We start from the raw sequence: 18,157 nt of genomic DNA on the forward strand, positions 1-18,157 counted from the left end.
TCACTGTGTATGGACGCATGGATTCCTGCTGTATTCAGAGGGTTGTAATCAATACTCTCGTTATTTCTAGATTTGGTCAGTGGAAGCTTCTTCAAGCGGTTTCCTATATCCTTTTGAAACATTGCCCTCGTCCTGTAAGCGTGAGAGGTGTCCAGGTGCCTCTTGTGCTTCCCCTGCCCTCACCCGCAGTGGCGCCCAGGAGCCTGCTTCCTTGCGGTGGAGGGTGGTATTTAGAGACCAGTATCTGAGCACTGTGTGTGCTGGTTGCTACGGGGGTCCCTGCTCCGGGTCCCCAGCAGTCAGAGCCCGGAACGTGTGTATGTGTACAGGCGAGTGTGCGTGTGCGTGCGCGCGTGCCCCTTTCTGTATCTAGAACAACCCTGTGTGTTCTAGTTGATGCTGAGATTCTAGTCTAGGACCTCAGGGCTGCTTCTAGTCTTCTTCGTTTCCTTACTTTCGAATCCCTTCACAGACAGAACGCGAGTTCCCGTTATTCTCAATATATTTGTTTTTTTATTTTTTTTGGCTCAATGTAACCAGTCCCCGAACCACTCTGGCCGCTGGGGTCCCTGTGCTGGGAGGGGAGGGCTCGTGGGAAAGGCATGTGGATTAACTTCTGCCTTAGGCGTTTTCTAAAGACGAGAAAAAGAGCGCGTATTTCCAGACTGACGGGGAGGGCGTGAGTGTGGGGAGGAGTGTGGGGTGAGGGGGCACCTTGAGGAGACGGTGGGAGGGATGCACGCCACCGGAGGTCCTGCGGCGTGGCTTCGTACGTTGCTGGTTGTGCCTAATTCAGGTCTTCAGGGATACTTGTGGGTTATGTGTGGCAGTTAATACGGAATCTGGAATTTAAAAAGTCCTTCATATGCCTTTCTTCATCAGAGCTAAGGCTTAATTTCTCTTTTTCTCTTTTTAGTTTCGGATTATTTCTTTAGGGTGTGTCTTTAAAAACAAATTTATTGTGAACTCATGTTAGACTTGCAGCAAAGTTACACGAAGAGTAAAGAGAGTCTCTGTATGTCCGTCAGCTTACCCTGATGTGCGTCACTGGTGTGATACTGACTGGAGACCTGATTTGATTTGGTTTTTCAGAATTTAATTTTAGTTAAGAAACTTGATATTTTAGAGCAGTTTTAGGTTCACGGCCAAATTGAGTGGAAAGTGCAGAGTTCCCATACCCCCCCCCCTCCGCCCCCCGCTCCCCTCGCACCTGCACAGCCTCCCGCATCATCCACGCCCCCCCCACCGGATGCTGCGCTTGCTACAGTCGATGAACCTGCACGGGCACTTCATCGCCGCCAGAGTCCACAGTTTACATCCGGGTTCCCTCTTGGTGTTGCACATTCTGTGGGTTTGGACAGATGTATGATGGCCTGTATCCACCTTTACAGTATAATAAAGAGTAGTTTCACGGCCCTAAACATCCTCTGTGCTTCATCTGTCATCCCTCTTTCCCCCCAGCCCCTGGCAACCCTTGATCTTTCTGCTGTCTCCATAGTTTTGTCTTTTCCAGAGTGTCATAGAGTTGGAATCACACAGTCTGTGGCCTTTTCAGATTGGCTTCTTCCACTTAGTTAAATGCATTTCAGGTTCCTCCGTGTCCTCTTGTGGCCTGGTACCTCATTTCTCTCTTTTCGAGGCTGAATAGTGTTCCGCTGTCTGGATGCACCACAGTTTATCCGTCACCTGCTGAAGGACATCTTGCTTACTTCCAAGTTTTGGCCACTGTGAATACAGCTGCTATAAATACCCGTGTGCAGGCTTTTGTGTGGACATGAGTTTTCAGCTCCTTTGGGTAAATACCAAGGAGCACAATTGCTGGTTCGTATGGTGAGAGTATGTTTAGTTTTGTAAAAAACTGCCAGACTGTCTTGCAAAGTAGCTGCTCCATGTTGCATTCCCGTCGGTTATGAATGAGCGTTCCTGTTGCTCCACATCCTCACCAGCATTTGGTGTTGTCGGTGCTCTAGATTTTGGCCGTCCTAGTAGGTGTGTCGTGGTGTCTCATTGCTTTAATTTGCATTTCCCTGATGCATGACGTGGAGCACCTCTTCACGTGCTTCTTCTTTGGCGAGGGGTCTTTTAAGATCGTTGATCCATTTTATTTTAGTTTTTAAATTTTTATTAATTTATTTTTTGCGGTACGCGGGCCTCTCACTGCTGTGGCCTCTCCCGTTGCGGAGCACAGGCTCCAGACGCGCAGGCTCAGCGGTCATGCCTCATGGGCCCAGCTGCTCCGCGGCACGTGGGATCTTCCCGGACCGGGGCACGAACCCACGTTCCCTGCATCGGCAGGCGGACTCTCAACCGCTGCACCGCCAGGGAAGCCCCGTTGATCCATTTTAAAAATTGTGTTGTTTGTTTTCTTGCTGTTGAGTTTTTGGAGTTCTTTGTATAGTTTGGATGAGTTTTTTTTTTAAACCAGATATGTCTTTTAAAAGCAAATGTTTTCTCTGTATTTGATTGTTACCATTCTCCACTGAAGATGTAGGATCCCATCCAGTAGCCCTCCTGGAATTCGGTCACCATGTCTCTGTAACCTCCTCTGGTCTATGACGGGTCCTCTGTCTTTGCCTGTCTTTCCTGATCTTGACACTTTGAAGAGTGTGTGGTCGGTTATTTGGTAGAAGGTCTCTTAATTTGAGCTCATCTTACGTTTCCTCTTGATGAAACCCAGGTTACGTAATTTGGCTAGAATGTCGCACCAGTGATACTGTGTCCTCAGTGCATCGTATCAGGAGGTACATGACATCTGTGTGTCCCGCTGCGAGTGATTGCTTTGAACACTTGGTTCTAGGGGGGTCGCAGGCATCTCCGCTGGAAAATCTGTGTCCCTTTGTCACGAAAGTGTCTTGTGGGAAATGCTGAGGGACCGTGCCCTCCTGCTTCTCCTCGTTGGCACCACTGCTTCCCGTGTTCGGTGACCGCGGGCTGACAGGCTCTCCTCCTCTGTCCCCCATTTGCTGGTTGGAATTCTGCCAGCCCTGCTTGGTCCTCGCGAGCCCTTCAGTTGGGCTCCTCTGTCCTGTTGACGTAACCTGTCACCTTCTGAAGGGTTCTTACTCTCTCACGTCACAAATGTTCCAGGCTTACCTTATATTTTTCCTGCCCTAACAGTGGAATCGACCGTTTCTCCACAGAGCCGCGGTTCTTTTTGTTGGGACGCGTGTGCAGGGACCAGGTCTGGGCACCGGTGTGCTCGGGCCCCTGGGTGTCTTGCTCCAGCCCCCTCGGGGGTACAGCTGGGGATACATGCACCGCCCCACCTGTGTTTTCTGTGTCTGTACCGAAGGCGGTGGGTCCAACCTGCCGTGACAGGCCCTCCGAGCCGTCCCGCGTCCCACGTGGGAGGCCTGACTCTCACCGTCATGGTGGGTTTGCTGTTTGTCCCACCCTACTTTGCAGATAAAAAGGAGATCCACAACTGCTAAGCCCTGTGAGAAGGAAGTGGCTGACTGTCCAGAGTAGCATGTGTCTGCCCAGTTCTTTCTGTGTGTAGCCCTGCGGCGCCCCCGAGTTCCGCGTCCTCAGCGCCGCAGAGTTACTAGATGAGCCCTTTCCTGCTGCCCCGCAGCAGGCTGTGTCCCTCCGAGTGGCACAGCTGGGCTCTTCTGCTGTCTGTCCTCCAGTGTGGCGCCCCCCCCCACCCCCGCTTTCGTTTGGTTGTTTATTTTGGGGGTTCTCAGAGCCAGAGCTGTACAAATGCCTGCACCCAGCAGTGCCGCCTCCTCCCCCTCAGACACAAGCGTGTGTTTTGCGATTTCCGCCTCTCTCTTGAGGAAGCGTAATGTCGGCGCCCTTCTGCAGTGGGCCGTTTTCACTTCGCATGTTCTGGAGTGCACTCCATGCCGTTTCGTGGCGATGCTCCCCATTCTTCACAGCAAGCGGGGTGCTTCTCCGCACCCACGTGTCTTGGGCGACCCCCTCCCTTGTGCACGGACGGTGTTGTATTCTTGGGGGTGTGTGTTGTGGGGTGAAGGTAAGTGGGTCGGTAGTTTCGTTAGGAATCGCCAAGCTCCCCTCTGGAGGGTCGTGCCAGTTCTCACCCGCCGGTGGTGAGGGAAAGGGCCTGTCTCCCCACAGCCTCCTGGCGTGTGTTGCCACGGTTTGTAATTTTGCTGATCTGTTGGGCCACAGGGGCGCTCAGTTTCGGTGAACGTGCTGTGGGTGCGTGAGAACAAGGCGTATTCTTAGGCAGGTGTAGGGCTTGCTGGGTTTATGTGGGGTGCACCTGACCGATTACGCCCACTGTGTCTTTGCTTATTTTTGTCCACGTGATGTGTTTTGTGCTGGATGGATGTGGTGTCCCGGAGCTTTCCGTTGTTAGTGTTTTTTTGTCTTTTTTTTTTTTTTAATACATTCATTTATTTATTTATCTTTGGCTGCGTTGGGTCTTCGTTGCTGCATGCGGGCTTTCTCTAGTTGTGGTGAGCGGGGGCTACTCTTCGTTGCGGTGCATGGGCTTCTCACTGCAGTGGTTTCTCTCGTTGCGGAGCACGGGCTCTGGGCATGTGGGCTTCAGTAGTTGAGGTGCGTGGGCTCAGCAGTTGTGGCTCGCAGGCTCTAGAGCGCGGGCTCGGTAGTTGTGGCGCACGGGCTTAGTTGCTCCGCGGCATGTGGAATCTTCCTGGACCAGGGATTGAACCCGTGTCCCCTGCATTGGCAGGCGGATTCTTAACCACTGAGCCACCAGGGAAGTCCTTGTGTTTCTGTCTTTATCTCCTTGCATCTCCTGCAGTTTTTGCTTTGTATGGAGGTTGCTGTGTTATTTGGTACATAAACATCCGTAAGTGTTACATGTTCACCGTGAGTCGTGATGTTTACCATTGAAAAGCGTCAGCCTTTGCCCAGTGGGCTTGATGTCTCCTTTGTCCTCAGTCAGGGCCGTTACCCCTGCTCTCCTGTTTGCATCAGCCTGGAACACCTCCATTCTGCTTGATTTGTAGCCCGGATTTAGGTATGTCTCTTGTGTAGAGCACACGGCAGGGTCTTGTTTTCTGAGTCTAGTCGAAAAGCGTTTTCCTGTCACGGGTGAGTTAAGCCCGTCATCTGTATTGATATAGCTGACAAAGTGGGTTCTGACTCGGTCACAGTATTTTATGATGATGTGTACTTTTTATAGTTGCTCTGTTTTTTGGTGAGATGTGTAGTCTTTGCTCCTTAATTAAGATTTTTGTTTGTGTTTAGGATGGTTTGTAACTGCTCTAGTGGTTACTTTTGTATGTAAGTGTTTCTGGGCGTCTTCAGTCCCCGGTTTTCACGTGTGTTTCCTGTTCGGCCTGCGTCAGCCTTCTCCTCGGCTCCCCGGTGGCCACACTGCGTCCGGAGCCTGTGGTGTCCCCTTCCCTTTCGTGCTTTGTTGCGTCATTTCTGCCTTGTCACAGCGCTTGCCGTCTCCCAGCCTCTTCCCCGCCTCTGCTGTGGCACCAGCTGCATGTTTATATATTATAAATGCTTATTTCTGCGTTTTTCTGAGGTTTCCCCGCTCTTCCCTTGTTGGGACGACCCCTGCCTGTGGCTGAGCCTTCGCAAAGCTCAGGTGCAGAGTCCCCTGATGTTTTGCAGGTTGAAACGGTTTTTCTGTGGCCTTGATGTGTGGAGGACAGTTAGGCTGGATATAAAAATGTTGGCTCACACTTGCTTTCAGTGATTTTTCAGTGCTGTTGCATTGCTTTCTGTGTTGGTTTGGGAAAGCCTGATGCCAGGTTAATTCTCTCGTCTTGATGGTTTATTTTCTCTTTTTACCTGGAGGCGTTTTCTTTATCTTGGAAAGCTGACAGTTTCCTGAGGCTTTGTGGAAGTTGATTTTTATGGGTTACCTTTCCCAGGTGCCCACATGCCCTTTCAGTGTGTCGGTTTGTTTTGTTTTCTGTTTCTTGAAAGTTTCCTTGGATTATAGTTTGAGTGTTAACCTCTACTGCATGTTTGTCTTCCTTCTCCGGGGCTCGGACGACTGAGTACATGTCCTCCTTTGGTTGCTTCCTTTTCCCCTGTTTTTTTTCCTGGCCCTTTAATTTCTTTTCTTTGTCTCATTTTTATTCTCTTGTTTTTCTGCCTTTCTTCTTTGCCTCTTACTACATTTTTATTCAAGTCTTTTCTCCCCTGAGCACCTTACGGTTTATATTAATTTCTGAGATACTTTTGTCTTTTTTTCTCATTTCTTTCTTGTGTCAAATCAACTCTCATTTCTTTCTGGTTTTCAGTCCATTTTCCTGCTAAGTTTTGAGGTTTTGATTCAAGGTGATTTTCATATCCTCAGATGTTAAGTATATTTTGTTTTGTCGAAAGCGTTGTCTTACAGTTTTCTTGTTTTTCCAGACTGACTTTGTCTCTGATACATGTGGAGTTTCATCTTCTGATTTTTTGCAGTGGTTCTTTGTGGACCTGCGTATCTTCCTCGTGTGCGTTTTCATGGTTGGGGTGTTTACAAGATTCGCCCTCGGACGGTGCCCTCTGCAGACAGTTCTGCAGAGCCTGGTGGCTTCGCAGGTGTCTGTCCGAGGGTGAGGAGGGCTGAGTGTCCTCTGGAGGCGAGGCCCTGTGCCTGCCGGCCCCTGCATTCCCCCTGCTTACTTCTTTGCCTGCCGCCCCTGCCCAGTTTCAAAGGACTCACCTCAGAAGCTGTGCGCTCTTAGGCCCCCCCAGGCCCGCTCTGGCGGGAGCCCCCCCTCCCTGCTCTGCCTCTTGGCGCTTTGCCTCGTGGAGGCACTGTGGGCCCTGCCCAGGAGCATCGTTCCGCATGGGGTCCGGGCCCCATCCTCGTGTTGTGCGGGTGCCGTGCCCCGCGTAAATCTGTGTTTCCCTCCCTGTTCTGGACGGTTCTTGGGGAGACGATGGGAGGTACCGGGGTGAGCTTGTATTCAGCCTCCTGCGAGTGGCCCTTGTTCTGAGCTGAGTGCCCGAGGGGCTCCGTCGCTGCCGCTTTTCACAGCGCCCTCCAGCTGCCTGTGCTGGGCGTGGGCTCCGTTTCGTGGACAAGTGTGGGGACTGCGCTGGCAGAAGCGGAGCAGAGCAAGCTGGCCGGGGGCCTGTGCTCTTGGCGCCGTGACCTCGTCACTCGCCGTCCGGGACGCAGGGACATCACGCGGGTTAGAGGTGCCCTCTCGTGGGCACAGACCTCTCACTGTTGTCGAGGGGGCTCTGGGGGGAGCGGCAACGAGGCCCCCGTGGTGCGAGTCCCCCCGAGACAGTCCCCGAGGGGCTGGTGCTCTCCGCCGACGGGGCGAGTGGCCACGGCAGGTCTGAAGCTGCACCGGCCGCCACCGCTGGTTGTGCACGGCCCTGGGGGCCCCAGCGAAGTGACCCCGCGAGCCAGGTGGGGTTGGGACGGAGGTGATTGTCTCCATTTGGTTTTCACCTTGAGTGTTTGTTGCCTGTTAGGTTGGTTGTGGTGTTTTTGACAGTGGAAAGATTGCCTTCAAAGGAGATACCAGCCTCCTTTCATGAATCCTCTCAGCAGTCCTGTGACAGGACATGATGAATGGTCACACAGCACTTTCAGGGAGGAAGCTGGCCTCCGGGAGAATGTAAACCGTGTGTCCACGGTCGCTTTGTTTCAACCCCAGTGCCTGCAAATACAAAACAAAACACACCAAATCAGCCTCTTTGCTGGAGTGTGAATGTTGTTGAAGGTGGACGCCAGCACCTGCCCCGCAGTTTTCTGTCATCTGAGGTCACTGCTGGTCGCTCAGCTGCCGTGCCCGAGGGCCGCTTCCCCAGGCTTCCCACATGGGGCTCTGGGCCGGACCGGTCCTTGCGCCCGCAGGCTGGGCGCTGGGTTCCTGTGACCGCCTTCTCTGGCCAGGACACCCCAAGGGCAGTACGATCAAAGGACGGCACTCACCCCATGAAATCAGAAGTCATTTGAGTTGTCAAGTAGGATGCCTTTGAGCACATAGGCTTCTTATTCAAGTCCATAGAACAGTGACGCATGGCAGCGTCGTGACCTTTGGAGCCTGAGACGTGCGGAGTGGGGCCGGTGTGGTCCCGGCCCCGGAGCCCTGGCTGTGGGCTGTGCTAACGCTTGCCTGTCCGGTTTGTTTGGAAGCACTGCTGACTTCTGAAAAAGATCTCATTAAAATATTACTTGCAGGGATTGCTTGAGTTTCAGCTTTAAATGCTGTGCCTGAAGGGAGCCCTCACCCCTGTCCCAGCTGGGTTTGGCCGTTGAACTGTTTTGAAAGTAAGAACATCACACGTGGCCCAGAGTTGTAGCGAGTGTCACAGAAGACACCTGGCCCGTGGTTGAGGGAGCGCTTTGCTCTCCACGAGCCCCAAGGTCTGGCGCCGCCCTGTCTGTCCCGGCTCCCACCCGCCTGACGGCCTCGCCGGCCCCGCCCCAGCCGTCTGGCCAGGCACTGGCCTCGGCTTGGCCTGCAGGCTCCCCCGTGGTGCAGAGGCTTCACACCCACAGGGCCCCCGGCGCAGGCCAGCTCTCCGGCTGCGGAGATGGAACCCCGTTTTCCTCCTGGCTCCTCTAAACTGTGTGCTTTCATCACCCCCTTTTCAGGGGCGGTTTGTCTTGTTCACAAAATGCTCCTTTAGGGCCGTTATGGAGACTCAGGGGAAGCTGCCAAGAAAACCTAAATAGTTGTTCAAACACGGAAACGTGTCGCCAGAGGACCGGCCTGGAGGAGGGACCCCGGTGGTTTAAGGGTGTCTGAAGGGGGCGTAAAGAACACGCGGTTAACGGTGGAAGGTGGAAGAAGGGCGTGCGTGCCCTGAGCTGCCCTGAGTGCCCAGGAGGGACCAGCCTCACCTGCCACCTGCTGGCTGCTCGCTGCGCTGCCGCTTCCTCCAGTATCATAGGGTTCATCGCTCCCACCTTAAGCTTCGAGAAAACGCTGTAAACATACCACTGTAAGGTTTGCGCTTCAGATACGCAAGAGCGACTTTAACCATCAGAATACAGACACTCAGTGTTCATTCCGAGTGGAAAACCGAGGACTGTCCGATTGGGAGTTGCGTGGTTCATGCCTGCGAGTGTCGGTTGGAGGTGGTGACATGCTGAAACCACGGGACGCTGCTGCTGAGGGGCGGCGACGCGGCAGGAGAGCGCCCGGAAACCCACCTGTGCCAAGCAGGCAGGCATCAGAGCCCCAGCTGTCGCCCGGATCCCCCGCGGGCCGACCAGGCTGGGCGCCGAGCGGTACAGGCCGGCCGAACCGCCGCTGTCAGCCCGGGGAAGCAGGGAGCCCCCTCCAGGCCATGGACGACGTGGTGACTGTGGAGCCCTCGGCGCAGCCAGCCGACCACCGCCAGCCCGCCCAGCCCAGGAGTCTAGACCTTGCGGCCTTGGGAAGTGTGCCTTTGCCGGCGAAGCGGGGATGTCACGGCCGCCGCGGGCACAGCATCAGCACACCTGAGTCCCTGGACGCCTGGAGGTCGGGGACGCCAGCCACAAGCCCTGGAGCTGTTCTGCCGTCCCCTTGGGGCAGGAGCCGCCACCTTTTCCTTCCTCGTGCCCCAGGGGCCAGAGTCTGAGCTCTGGGGGGAATCTCGGGGTTAGTGTTCTCGAGCGCGTGCCTGAGAGCACCAGTCCTGGAGGGTCGGCGTGCCCCCTGCTCTCACCCCTCCCCGTTAGGGACTCGTAAAGCACTTCAGCTCCAGCAGTAGGCCTGGCTTCCTCCAGAGCCAGGGTTTCTTGGGACACCTGTAGGGAAACGTGAGTTGGTCCTGGGGCGGCGCCTGGCCCTGCCCCTTCCTTCCAGCGCCGAGGGCCCTGCCCACCTCTGCGCACCACTAACTCGGCTGTCTTCTCCTTTCTCGTCACCAGGGCTCGGGCCCAGGCTCAGCGGTCCCAGGCAGTTCCGGCGTCGGAACCCCCAGACAGTTCACGCGACAAAGGATCACGCGGGTCAACCTCAGGGACCTCATATTTTGTTTAGAAAATGAACGTGAGACAAGCCATTCACTGTTGCTCTACAAAGCATTCCTTAAGTAGCACGGACGCGGCCTCTTAGCCGGAGACGCCTGGGGACTTTTTCTATATTTGCAGATGACGCCTTTTTGTAACAAGCAAATGGGATATTGTTTAAAAGCAGCCACCTCTTTACAATGGAACAGTTTTATATTCCTGTTTCTAAGTCAACTCTTCAGTATGAAGGAAAACACGTTTCTGTAACAGAGAACAAGAGGCCTGCGGGTACTCTTAAAGGACAATTAAATCTTAACTCATCTTTGATCGAGTGGCCTTCTTGCCAAACAAGCCATATATAAAAACTGATGGAATCGTTTAGCAAATAAGTAGCTGCCCTCTGTCACCTCATAGCGGTTTCTACATCGTTTGTGCATTTGGTTTAGTTCAACCCAACTTACTGCGGATGTGTGTGTCTACAGCCGATGACCTCATTTCATTTATTTTATTTTTGTATTAGTCAGTTGGCAAAGCAAACTGATTTTTTTAGACTATTTATCTCCCTCCCGTCCCCGGCCCTCCATTCAGGACCCTCAGGGAGCAGGCAGCTTACCGCCTGCCTGCGCCTGGGGCTCCTCCCTTTCTGCTTCGTGGGGCCCGGCGACGCGGCTCCTTCTGAATGTGTGGGGTCAGCATCTGTACAAATGCATTTTATTTGCTATCGTTTGTAAAGCTGTAAAGTTAAAAGAAATGAAAACCTTTTCAGCATAAATCTATTTTACTTGCACTGTTTTTTAGCTAAAAGTGAAAAAACTTAGATGAAATAAAACCAGAGTTGAGAAGAATCATCAGAAGACTGTTTCTCAGTGTGAATCAAGTGTTGGAAACTGGTTGGTGTATTTTGTCAGTAATTGTACATAACCTTTGGCACACAACGTGAGGACGGCTATGTAGCTATAATTATTTTGCTAAGAGGCTGTATGCAAGCTGTGGACTCGCTTTACAGACGTCCAGAGCAAAAGCCCCTTCTTTGTACCTATTTTTTTATTACAAATATACTAATTGGTTCTTTATATTTTCAGAGGTTATTGTATTAAATTGTCTATTGATAGTACTTTTATGAGTGTAAATACTTCGGCTTTCTCCGTGTGAATTCTCACGTTAGACTTTGTTCGCGCGTGTGAACTGAATGCTGATCAGTATTTTTTACCAACGCCTGAAAACTGTTACACCTTTTATTTTGTCTTTTAGGAAATCCCTGTCTTTCCATTTTTTCATGTAAATTTTGCACAGTTACTTGTTCATATGTAAATATTTTACTTTCAGAAATGAAGTTTTTAATTGCTATTGTTTTATATAGGATTGAAAGAAAATTAACTCCTTTATTAAAAACAAATTTATCTGTATTTGTTTTGCCTATTTTTCCCAGTTTTCCAGTTGTAGATTCTGCTACCAGAGATTCAGCTCTGGTTCCACTGAGGTGTATTTATGAGCTCCTTGTTAGAATCAGTGTCTAAAACCCAGCGAACCTGGTAGAAATAGCCTCACTTCCAAGGACAGGACCTGCGTGCTCCAGAGTAGGACCCGGTGGGTCACGTCCGAGGGCCCGGAAGCCGAGCTCAGGCCTTGCCCTCAGCCTGGGGCTCCGCACGTCGGACACAGATGGACTTGCGCAGCGTGGACTCCGGGCTCCCGTCCGTGCAGAGGCACGGGGGCACCCCTGGGAGAGGGAAGGTAAGGCGAGGAGTCGGGGAGATCCGGGGTGGGGGGGCAGCCCCAGCCCTGATGTGGACCCACCCCCTGGATGGGGAGGGCGGGGTCTCCAGAGGCTCCGCCCCGTCTGGCGGTGAGCATGACAGGTTGGCCTTGATGAACCATGGCTCCCGAGGGGCCCCCCTTTCAGAGGCTTAGCCGCCTAAGTCCCCACCAGTGCTCGGCCTCTCAAGAGCCACAGACCCTGTCCCTGGCGTGATGGTTTTCGGCATCTAGCTTTCACGTTAATTTTGACGAGTTTGCTGGATCTCCCGTGATCCGTGGGCTTATTTACGAGTTACGGTCTCATTCTGGTACCTGTTGCGTCAGTTGCCTGGGGCTGCTGTGACAGAGCGCCGTGGACCGGGTGGCTGAGACCACAGGTTTTGGTCGTCTCCGTTCTGGAGGCTGAAGTCGAGACCCAGGTGTGTGGGCCATGTTGGTTCTGAGTGCGGTGGTGGAGGATGTGCCCTGGGCCCCCGGCTTCTGGTGGTCGCGGGCATCTTGAATGTTCCTTGGGGCGTGGAAGCGTCGCCCCTTCACCTTTGCGTGGTGTTTTCGCCGTGTGTGCATCTGTCTTTGTGTCTGAGTTTCTCCTTTTCACAGGATACCAGTCGTTTAGATGAGGGCCCGACCTAGTGACCTCATTTGAACTTGATGACCTCTGTGAAGACCCTGTGTCCAAATAAGGTCATGTTCTGAGGTCCTGGAGTGTTAGGACCGCCACACAACCCTGGCATAAGCTTTTTTTTTTTTAAGGGAGGGGGGGATTGCAGTTCAACCCGTAACGCCTGTGATTTTGGATGATGAAAGAAACTAAATCTGAATTTTCAGAGCCTGAGCAGGGAGTACCAGGGGCACGACTTCCAGTCTTCCCCCTGCATGAAAACGCCCAAGGCGGTTGATTAATTAGGTCATGCTTGGACTTTCCGTCACGACTAATGCTTTGCTTTCACTAAGTTCTTGGCCTGAAATAAACTAGGTCAGTCAGTAAAGGACAGCAGCGCCTGGGTTTCTGCAGGTGCAGTAGCTTTAGTTCCGGCTTCTCTGCACGTCCTCCTGGGCCCAGTCGTTCTGCCAGGGGCCTCGCCGAGGCACAGACTGACGCTCGCCGGGGATGATCCCTGGCAGAAGCGTGGCCAGCAGCCTCGAGGCGCCTTTATCCGTTATTTCTCCCTCCTGGGGGCACCGGGTGCTGTTCAGCGTTTCAGCACAACACCTTACCAGTTGTCCGAAGTCCGATTCGCGTACCTCTGTGGGCTTGGGGTAGAGTGCTGTGGGGATGGGCCAGGGCCGCGACAAGGACGTCTGCTTTCACCACGTCCATTCCCCAGGGAACTGCAGTCCCAGTCGGGCAGAAAGGCGAGAGAGAGAAATGAGGACTGAAGGTGAGGGCAGGACCCTGAGGCAATGCAGTTGAGTGCACAGAAATCCCAAAAGAATCCATGCGCACGGTGCTGAAACGGTTCCGGCGCTTGTGCGTTTTGTAAGATTTCGGGGTGCGAGGTCAGGATCCAGAATCAACCGTAATCCCTTAGCCAGCAGCAAAAAGCTAGAAAAGTAGCATTAACACCGCCACCAGGAACATTGGGATACGTGGGAATACATACAGTGAAAGATGTCTACGGTCGTTACACTGAAATGAGAGGAAAGGAGGCCTAAAGGGCGAAACGTCGCTGTACCCACGGAGGGGACCCAGTATTGTGAAGATAGCGGTTCTCTCCCAACTGATTCAATGCTGTCCCGGTTAGAATCCCAGCAATTTTCATAGAAACTGACAATGTGATTCTAGAAACTTACATGAATCTGCAGAGGACTTAGAATAGCCAAGACAATCTAGAACAAAATTGAAGTCTTTCCGCCCCAGGTTTCATGACTTCCTGTAGAGCTGCAATAATTGGGACAGCATGGTATTGGCGTAAAGACAGACAGGATCCATGAACAAAATAGAGAGTCCAGGAAGGGATCCATATGTTATGGTCACTAGGTTTTCGCTGGTGTGACCAGATGCCCTATGGGTGGGTGGGGGGAACGTGAGCCCTCACACCACAGGTATCACTTCGAGATGGATCACAGGCCTCAAAACGGGGGCTAAAACTGCAACGCTTCTGGGAGAAAACGTCGGAGATCGTCATGACGTGGGAGCGGGCAGGGATTTCTAAGGGCATAGAAGGCACAAACCACAGAGAAAACATTGGAAAATTGGACTTTAAAGTTACAACCTTTCTCTCATCGAAAGATGCTCTTGTGACAGTGAGAGGGCAAGCCAGAGACTTCCAGAAAATATTTGCGAAGTACACGCCCGGCAAAGGACCTGTGTCCAGAATATACAAAGGATTCCACGGCTCAGCAGTCAGAAGACAACTTGGTAAAGAACGTGCGAGACCCTTGAACAGGTACTTCATGGCAGGTCTGCCCGTGAGCCAACAGGCAAATGAAAAGGTGCTCGTCGTTACGGGGCATCGGAGAAACACAAAACCACGGTGAGATTCCACCACTCACCCACGTTGGCTCAGATGGTAAAGGTTGACGGTGTTGTGTGTGGGTGGAGCTTCCCACAGGCTGTCAGTGTGTAACGTGGCGGAACCACTCGGGAAACCGTGTCACGCCTGGTAACGTAAACGTGCGTGAGCCCGCAGTCACACCCCTCTGCGTCTACTCAGGGAAATGGGTGCCTTGTCCTCCGGAGACACCTTGCGAGGCTGCTCACTGAGGCTGTGCTCGTTGATGGGGTAAAATGGGGACGGCCCGCGTGTCCATCGGAAGGTGAGTGCAGGCAAACCAGAGGGTATTTATTCGGTGAAATACTCCCCGGGAGTAAGCGGAGCGCACCGATGATGCGGTCAGTAACGTACCCGCGAGTTTCCTGAGAATTACGCTGGGAGAAGCCCGCCGCGGAAGCCCCCGCTCACCCGACCCTGTTCGTTCGCCTGTAGCTCGAGAACGGGCAGAACTCCCAGCTGTGACGGGCGTCCGAGCGCGTTCCCCAGGCTGGAGGGGCCCCGGGCCCGCTGGGCTGATGGAAGTGCCGTCGGGATCCGGGCAGTGGTCACGTGGGTGTGAACACGTGTGAAAGGTTAGGCTGACAGGTTAAGATCTGTGTGTTTTAGCGTGTGTGAAGTGTACCTCAGGAGAGCGTGGGGGAAAGACTCCAGAGCTGAGCGTCGGACCCCCTGGGTGGGGCCTCGGCTCCACCTGGGCAGGTGACGTGGTGCCACGCGGGAAGGCACGCGAGTGTCTCGGGATAGGTGTGCTAAGTAGGAGACAGCTTGTGATCTTCTGGGAATGCTGTTATCAAGGCAAATCTTGTGATTATCCACAGTTCACTTGTTTCCCCTTCTGTCACAACCGTGGTCTCCAAGTGTAAACTTTTATCGAAAAGAGGGCTTTCCTGGTGGGGCAGTGGTTAAGAATCCACCTGCCAGTGCAGGGGACGCGGGTTCGAGCCCTGGTCCGGGAAGATCCCACATGCCACGGAGCAACTAAGCCCGTGCGCCACAACTGCTGAGCCTGCGCTCTGGAGCCCACGAGCCACAACTACTGAGCCTGCGTGCCCCAACTACCAAAGCCCGTGCACCTAGAGCCCATGCTCTGCAACAAGAGAAGCCACCGCAATGAGAAGCCCGCGCACCGCAACAAAGAGTAGCCCCCGCTCGCCACCACTAGAGGGAGCCTGTGTGCAGCAACGAAGACCCAATGTAGCCTAAAGAGAGAGAGAGAGAGAGAGAGAGAGAAGAAAGGGAAAGAAAGAAAACATATCTGAGAACACAGAGGTCTTAAAATGACTTATTACAGCTGAACAAATAAAGCATTAAAAAAAAATTAAAAAACAAAAAAACTTCATCTAAAAGAAACAACAGTCCACCCAGCGTCCCTCAGCCCTGACCGTCCCGGTATCCGAGGCCACAAGGCAGCTGTTCTGGTCTCATGTTCTGTCGATCTGAGCAGCCTTGGGGACCCCTTTGAGTCCTGCTTAGCCTTCATGCCTTGCATACAGCAAGTGCTCAACCAGTGCACGCTCTCACGGTGGAGGTATGCTCTTAGCCCCAGGCCATAAGCAGCCTTTCCGAGCTCCCCTTCCACAGCGACAGACTGGCAGCCTCTCTGTCCTCCAGATCGTTCTGGCCTCACCTGGGTCACCTGGCCCAGGAAGGACCAGCCCAAGGGGACGTGTCCTCTTTCTTTCGGAGACTCGCAAGGGAAACAAGTCACATTCCTCCTTACAAATTTAGCTGCCTCTCGAGGCGGTTGCATCAGGCTTTAAGTCCTAACTGCCAGACTCTCTCTGTTTCTGAGGGGAACAGGCCTGCACAGATCTATCGCTTTTCTAAAATGTATTTGTTCAGCAAGAGGGCCAGGCGCCGCCGCAGAGTGGGTCGGACTTGGGCTGGAAGAGGTGGCCAGGAGCCCACCGGGTGGCAGGGCGTAGCAGAGGCCGCGGCCTGGACAGAGGGGTGTGTGTGTGTGTGTGTGTTGTGGGGGACAGGGTTTCTCCTGCTGGTGCAGCTGGGGAGAAAGGCAAGCACACTTTGTCTGCTTGTTTGGAAATTAGAAGCACAGTGAGATGCTAGCAGCACACCATCGGGAAAAGACTGGCTATGCCAAGTGCCGGGAGGATGAGGGCCCGGGAGCTGCAGGGCTGCAGGATGCACGGCCCTGGGCAGTTTCTTCAGAAGTGAGATGTGTGTTATGACCACGTCCACTCCCACACCCTGCCAGCGCACTCCTGGGCTCTCACCCAAGAGAAATGGAAGAGCCGTCTGTGCAAAGATTGTACACGAGTTTTCATAGCGGCTTTATCTCAAATGGCTAAAAACTGGAGGAACCCGAACTGTCCCTCTACAGGTGAAGGGATATGTTGGCCTGTTCCTACAGGGAGGGGCCGCTCGGTGCCACAGTGAGTCTCGGGGTGATGGGGGTGATGATGAGGGAACGCAGCCTGGCCAGAGGGCCCCGTGGGGTTTCCTTTGTGTGGAGCGTTGGGGTGGCCTGGGGGGTGGGGGAGTCCTGCGAAGGGTGCGAGGAACCTTTGGGGTCCTGGGATGTTGGTCACCGTGATTGTGGTGGTGCATGCAAGTGTCGGAACGTTTCAGATGGCTGGGAAGAGGGCAGTTTACCGCGCATCGCAGTAATGGCTGGGAAGAGGGCAGTTTACCGCGCACTGCAGTATCTCGGCAAAGGCGCAGAAAGAAGGGAATATGGATGAAAAATGAAGCTGTGTTTCTACGGGGACCGGCTTGGATGGATGTGGCCAGGAGGAAGGTGTAGGTGGCAGTGGCTGGGAGGGAGGTGGACACGTCCTGGCGCTGGACAGCTGAGGGGTGGGGGACCCGCAGTTCCCACAGCGTCTGCAGGTGTCGTCCAGGGCAGGGGGTGTGTGGCAAAGTTTGGCTGCAGAGTCCTTGGGGTGCCATGTGAAGGGTTCGGGGCCAGGACAAGGTTAATCACCAGGCTGGGGACAAGGGGTGCCAGAGAGGGGTGAGCAGCTGCCCAAGGAAGCCAGGGGGGCCTGCAGCTGGGATTGTGCTGAGTGGGGAGCGAGTGGGGAGAGGGGATGGGCATGGGGAGGCATGGGGATCAGACCGCATGTAACCTTGGGAGAGGCTGTGTGGGGAGGGGAGGTGGAAGGAGGCCTGCTGAAAGACGGGGGATGCTGGAGCATAGTTATATTCCTGGGGGATGGGCGGTGGTGGCAGGGTGGGGCATGCTAAGTAAGAGAGAGGGTGCAGGGAGTGGGGGGACTGGGCGCGGGAGGGGCGGGGAGGGATGCAGGCACTCCACAGAAAGGAGCTGTACATGTTCGGGGCTGGTAGGAGGTCAGCTTTTCTGCCTAGGGCCACCTAGACTGCTGCTTCTCGAGAGCTTGGCTGAAAGTGAGGCCAATACAGAACACGAAAGAGTGGTGTTCTTGGAGCACTTGGATCCAGCCGTGCCTGAAGGCCAGCACTGAGCCATTTTTGGACGTGTTGGGGCAGGGTGGTGACAAGAATTTCACTTGTCAATTCAACCAGGCCTGCACATCCAGCCCAGCCCTGAGAACTGGCTCCCAGGAGTTTGAGGAAGGACCGAAGACCCCCCAACATTGCAGACTACACCCTGGAAAGAACCTGTCCGAGTACTCCCACCCTCACGGTCCCTCCCCTCCCCTCCCCTCCCCTCCCAGGGCAGACTCAGCGAGGAAGCCTGGTGTAGTAGCCCCCAAGCCTGGCTGGGCCAAGGACCCACACCAGAGCGGAGGGGAGGGGCCGTCCCCTGGGAGGGGGCCTCTGCAAACTCAGGGTGAGGGCATGTCAGGGATTTCTGGAAGAAGGGAGACATTCGGAGAAGTAGGTTGAGGGGGTGGTGACATCTTCGGACCGAGGCTTCTCATTTGGGCACCAGAAGAAGGGGTGGGGTCTCCAGGCCTTGCCCCACAGCATCCGCACTTGCTGGGTTCCTGGCAGGGCCGGCCCGGGGCCCCCTGACCCCCCAGCGCGAAGTCGGGGCTCACACACCCGCCTCTGGATGCAGACAGCATTTCTCTCTCTGGGCCTCAGTGTCCTCAGCTCT

At 54.0% G+C, this 18,157-nt stretch overlaps 1 protein-coding gene across 1 annotated transcript in view; it reads left to right on the forward strand.

Annotated features, from left to right (window-relative positions):
- The window catches only part of TAF4 (TATA-box binding protein associated factor 4), a 72,481-nt gene extending 61,279 nt beyond the window's left edge, over positions 1–11,202 (forward strand). The window contains exon 15 of the mRNA XM_024750196.1: positions 9,776–11,202. Within this exon, the coding sequence (XP_024605964.1) occupies positions 9,776–9,943 (168 nt within the window). The 3' untranslated portion in view covers positions 9,944–11,202. The remainder of the gene's footprint in view (positions 1–9,775) is intronic.
- Positions 11,203–18,157: the final 6,955 nt, after the last annotated feature.

This window comes from Neophocaena asiaeorientalis, unplaced genomic scaffold (genome assembly GCF_003031525.2).
Source record: "Neophocaena asiaeorientalis asiaeorientalis breed wild unplaced genomic scaffold, Neophocaena_asiaeorientalis_V1.1 scaffold606, whole genome shotgun sequence".
Taxonomy (NCBI): domain Eukaryota; kingdom Metazoa; phylum Chordata; class Mammalia; order Artiodactyla; family Phocoenidae; genus Neophocaena; species Neophocaena asiaeorientalis.